General features: G+C 37.9%; 1 protein-coding gene across 2 annotated transcripts in view; it reads left to right on the forward strand.

Moving 5' to 3' along the window:
- Positions 1 to 5755, forward strand: part of prkg1 (protein kinase cGMP-dependent 1) — a 147875-nt gene that overhangs the window by 53662 nt on the left and 88458 nt on the right. For both annotated transcript variants that reach the window (XM_016495477.1, XM_016495475.1), the window contains exon 3: positions 4345 to 4458. In XM_016495477.1, the coding sequence (XP_016350963.1) occupies positions 4345 to 4458 (114 nt within the window). The remainder of the gene's footprint in view (positions 1 to 4344; positions 4459 to 5755) is intronic.

Consider the following 5755-nt stretch of genomic DNA (forward strand, 5'->3'; position numbering starts at 1 on the left):
GGTGTTCCTTTCCCATGTTTAATTTGTCCCAGGTGTTCCCCATGATGGTTCATTGATCCCAGGTGTGTCTCGTCATCCCCTCCTCCTGTGTGTATTTAAAGTGTTCCCAGTCCCTAGTTCTCTGTCCGCTGTTGAACGTCTTCCTGTGTTCGTCTCCCTTGGTTCATGCAAATAAAGTCCTGTCAACATATTCTCCAGCGTCTCCTCGTCCCTCGTGTGTGTGCATCGTGACAGTGTCTGAACTGTTAATCATGCTTTTTACAGTCATTTTAATTGTATTTGTGCAGGTCCTAAAAAGGTCTTAAAATCTTACATTTTTGCTTAATTATCTTACAGAAACCCTGCTCTGGCAAAAAACATCATTTCATGTTTTTAGGTATATCATTGTCCAGACCTCGGCTGGTGAGTTGGGTTCATTACTGGACCTCAAGCAATTTTAGTTGCAGACCCCTGCTTTAGAATGTTGCTAGCATGTTTCTGGCATTTTTATTTTATCATGGCTAGCATTTTTAGAACAATTAAGTTGCAAAATAAATATTTTATATTTAATAGCCTAATAATGTTAAATGTACAGTATATAAAATATTTTTCATGTTATTGCTGATTACAGATTTGATTATTGATGTGCCCGGATAACTCAGTCAATATATTTTAATACTTAATAAATCTGTTTTATTACAATTTAATAAATCTGCATCTGTTTTTGAAGAACCAGATTACCTAGAGAGCCATTAGCACAATTAGCTGATCTGGAATTCATCATATTATCTCAGGTTTACAGTATAAAGTGATGAAGAACAGGGCCTACTCATTAGTTGACAAACATCTCAAATTATGTGATATCTCGCTGAACAAACTATTGAATAATTACTGGAACTATATAGCTTTGAAAAGCAGTTTTAGGTTAAATAAAATCACTAGTTTGTTTTCTGAACCCTCTGGGGTTTGAGGGTGTTTTGGGGCCCTGGAGAAGTGTTGACATGCCCTGACATTTGTGCTTTTTTCAGTTTCTTATAAACATACAAATGGCAAAATTCTGATTAAATGTGACAAGTGGGTATTTAGCAAAGTGGTGTCCCATAGAGTAAACAACATAATTTTAGCTTGCCAATGCCAACCAGTAGCTTTTCACTTCACTATTTCTATATCAGCTGTTATATTCACTGAGCTCATGAATCTGGGTAAGTTTAAGTGTTTGGTAATTAATTAATTCATGTTTTTTTCTTGTGGTGTGTGACCTGATTTTACCCATCGCAAGTTATGGCTGTATGATAAAATTACTTAATGTGTTGTATTTCTAGCCACAGCAGTGTTCAGGAAATCTACACGATTCTTTTATTTATAATATTTACTAAGACTTACAGACCAAAGCCCGGAACTTGGCCTAAAGGAATAGTTCACCCCAAAATAAAAATGTGATGAACATGTACTCACTCTCGGGCCATCCAAGCTGTAGATGAGTTTGTTTCTTCATCAGAACAGATTTGGACGAATTTAGCATTACATCACTTGCTCACCAATGGATCCTCTGCAGTAAATGGGTGCCGTCAGAATGAGAGTCCAAACAGCTGATAAAAACATGACAATAATCCACAAGTAACACCACTCCAGTCCATAAATTCTTCTGGCCAAAATACCAGTCCATAATCCATAATAACGCTTCCTCCAGTGAAAAAGTCCATCCAAAGTTGTCCTCTCACAATAAAATCACCCACATGTTTGTTTAGAACTGTTTGGGACTGTTTTTGCTTGTAAATGGTAGAATAGTTATAATTTACATATTGTAAATTCTGTACATATTTCTCTCCTGATTCAGATGAGACAACATTTTTATGAGAGAGAGCAATATTATGGATAGAGGAGCTGGAGACAATGGTTTGAAGTTTAAAAATGTCTTGATGGATTTGTTTCTTACAAACACGCAGCTTTTCGCTTCAGAAGATGTTAACTGATGGACTGATGGTGGTGTGGATTACTTGTGGATTATTGTGATGTTTTTATCAGCTGTTTGGACGTAATTCTGACGGCACCCATTCACTGCAGAGGATCCCTTGGTGAGCAATTGGTGAAATGCTAACCTTAATCCTGATCAAAGTCTAGGATGTGAGAATGGTCTCTGATAGGACTCATGTCTGACAAGTGTTTGGTTTTTAATCTAATTTGTAAATTTAAAAGCACTGCATCATATTTACACATTGAGTGAGTGGGCTGGTGTTCATGGTGGGCTTAAAGTGAATATTTTTGTTTCGTGCTGTTAGAGCTTAGGATGGCTAGTGGCGTTTCAGATCCATCATTAGACAGACCCCAGGTGGCAGGAGAGTAGTGTCACCACAGACTGATTCTGGGTCAGTGTATTTGTGGCCTGTTTGGATTAGCCTTGCTGATAGCATCAGAGCTCTAGAATAGCCTACACTCTTAAAAATAAAGGTGCTTCACGATGCCATAGAAGAACTTTTTGTCTAAATGGTTCCATAAAGAACCTTTAACATCTGAAGAACCTTTCTGTTTCACAAAAGGTTATTTGGGGCGAAAGAAGGTTCTTCAGATTATAAAAAGGTAAGAAAGAGATGGTTCTTTAAAGAACCTTTGACTGAATGGTTCTTTGTGGAACCAAAAATGGTTCTTCTATGGCATCGCTTGAAGAACCTTTTGAAGCACCTTTATTTTTAAGAGTGTACCAAAAAGTATGATGAAGAAAATGTGTGGTTCTTCCCCTGTGGAGAGGAACCTTACTGTTAGTGTTCAGCTCATTAAATTTGAGACTGAGTCACAACTATATATATATAAAAAAATCTGACCATAATATTTCCTATATATATATTAATAATTAAGATTTTTCATTTTTTTTTCTATTAATGTTCATCAATGCTTCATTCTATTTGATTGACACTGCTTTTGACAATGAATACGCTGATTTGGTGCTCAATTATTATTAATTATTATTATTGTTTTTTTATTTTTGGTAATTTTATTTTTTATTTTTTTTTATTATTATTGGTATTGGTATTTTAAATCCATACTGGAGTAATAGCTGCTGAAAATTCAGCTTTGCCATCACAATAATACATTAGATTTTAACATATATTAAAATAGAAAACAGTTGTTTTAAATTGTAATAATAACAATTACAAGATCAATATCAAATGAATGTAGCCCTGGTGAGAATAAGAGACTTGCAAAAATATTAACAAATCTTAATTATTCTCAAGTTTGACCAGTAGTTTTGACACACACACACACACACACACACACACACACACACACACACACACACACAAAGTGATTATTACACATACTATATGCAGTATGCAGGCCTGTGCCTCTAGTATGCTTTTTATCTGAACAACATGACATCACTGTCAGTCTGTACATAAACATCTTTGCTTTTACGTGCTATCTTGCTGTTGCCAGCATTTAGCAGGAAGAGCTTTCTCAGACCTACCTTATTCCGAGTAGGGGCCCCTGGAAGCTTTGGTTTAATTCAAAGACTGCTTGAGGTGACAGATGAGCTCTTCTGCTAAGACTGTTGTTGAATTTCCCATGAGCTAACACAGAGGAAGTTACATGTGTCTTACGCATGAATCCTGAAATAACAATCCCGGGCCCTCTCAGTATGGTTTCACTGAATCTCATCTAATAGTTTAGGCATAATACTCTGCTAATCCTCTACTCCAGTGTTTCCCAACCTTTTTTTAGTCGCGGCACCCTTTGGAAATTGTAACAAATTTGTGGCACCCTACAAAATTAATTTTGTCACAATATTTGAATTTCTAACTTCTAACTTCTAAAATCGATATTCGGTACTTTTTCATATATACATATACATATATATATATGTATATGTGTGTCAGATATTTTTAATATTATTAATTTTTTTGTCCATGGAGGCAATCAGTAGGCTAATTTCTAATGAGGAGACCAATTTATATGACAGATTTTAATGTAGGCTTTTATTCATATGTAAACATTGTTTAATTACCATTAGGATTTCTTACACGGCACCCCTGCTCTCGACAGACGGCACCCCAGGGTGCCGCGGCACCCCGGTTGGGAAACACTGCTCTACTCCTTTCTTTTTTCCATCTTTTCACTGGCCTATTTCTCTCTGTGCCCATTACATTAGAGAGCTCCTGCCTTTCCCAGTGATTTCACCTCCCCCACTCCCCTCGAAGCTTCTGCTCATGTCTGCTGGCCTATTGAAATGAGACTGTTATTGGAATGTATTAGGCCAGGTTCGGTCTGATCCAGGCAGCCGGCACGGATGCATTTCCAGACTGTCATGCTTGCTTTCGTGAACAGAGCATCATCAATGGACTTAAGGATTTATCTTCTGATTGCTTTCAGATGGCAAGGTGGAGGTGACCAAGGAAGGCATGAAACTCTGCACCATGGGACCAGGGAAGGTGTTTGGAGAGCTCGCCATCCTCTATAACTGCACCAGGACTGCTACGGTACAGAGTGAGTGAGGAGAACAACAATGCACCTGCACATCTGCAATTCCAAATTGTTAAAGGGGTCATGAAACGCAGTTTCAGATTTGTATATTATGTTTCTCAAGGTTAGTTTATAAAGTTTGCAAAAGCTTTTGCAGCAAAAACAGTCTAGTATTAATAAAACAAAAAACATAATTTTCCATCCTCATTTTCACTCTCTTTGAAAAAAAACCCAAAAAACAAACAAAAAAAAAACTCTCAGGGGGTGTTACCTCTTACAGAAATGTAAGTAACCGCCCACTGTTGTGATTGGCTAACTTCATTGCACCATATAAAAGGTAAAATATATGCATTAATATGTTACTTTAAATCATTAAATACCTTATCTCTCAGCTGAGTACTCTTATAGTTTAAACCATTGTGAGTTCGCCTATAATAAGGGTCATTACAGTGTAACTCAGGACAAAGTCAAAGTGTCCCTCTTACAAAGTCCCTCTGCACTTCGAAAACTGTGGTCTTCCACACACACAAGCATACATCACCGTTTCTCCCACATGAGAAGAGTTTCTTTGACAGGAGAGCCACAGCAACACACAGATGCAGTGGCACAGAAATACTGATGTAATGAGGTCAAAGGTGTATGTTTATCATGTAATTTAACATGTCTTCGAACGTAGCTGAACCAATCAGAATCAAGGACTGGAAGGTAAACCTTCTTCCCATTGACAACATTCTGGCAGAGGGCAGCAGATTTTCCTCAAGAATTTGACAGTATTTTGCCCCATCCATTTTTCCTTCTGTCCTGACAAGTGCTCCAGTCCACTCCAGAGAAACACCCATAACAGGATATTACCACTTCCATGCTTTACTGTAGGAATGGTGTTAGTTGGATGGTGAGCTGTATTGCATTTCCGCCGAACATATCGTTTGGTGTAGAGGCCAATTAATTCAATTTTAGGGTGCTTTCACACTTGGTTTGATTGCCTGGTCTGGACCCCATTTCGATTGCTCCCCCGTCCCTGTTCCCGCTGGACTGCGTTCAAATTATTTTATCTGGGTCCGAACCGCGGTTCGTTTGCGTCATCAAGCCAGCAGCCGTTTACCCTGTTGCTTAGTAACGATGGCAGAGGAGAAGTCGGCAAAATGCGTAGCATTGCTCTTTTCACTTTTGTATTAATGTTTTTGTACCGTTGATTTTGCGCCAAAGCTTCAGTAAATAATGGTCTTACGAATGTACTGTAAATGCTCTAAAGCAGTGTTTCCCAACCTTTTTTTAGTCGCGGCACCCTTTGGAAATTTTAACAAACTTGTGGCACCCTACA

This window comes from Sinocyclocheilus anshuiensis, unplaced genomic scaffold (genome assembly GCF_001515605.1).
Source record: "Sinocyclocheilus anshuiensis isolate Anshui unplaced genomic scaffold, SAMN03320099.WGS_v1.1 scaffold466, whole genome shotgun sequence".
Lineage (NCBI taxonomy): Eukaryota > Metazoa > Chordata > Actinopteri > Cypriniformes > Cyprinidae > Sinocyclocheilus > Sinocyclocheilus anshuiensis.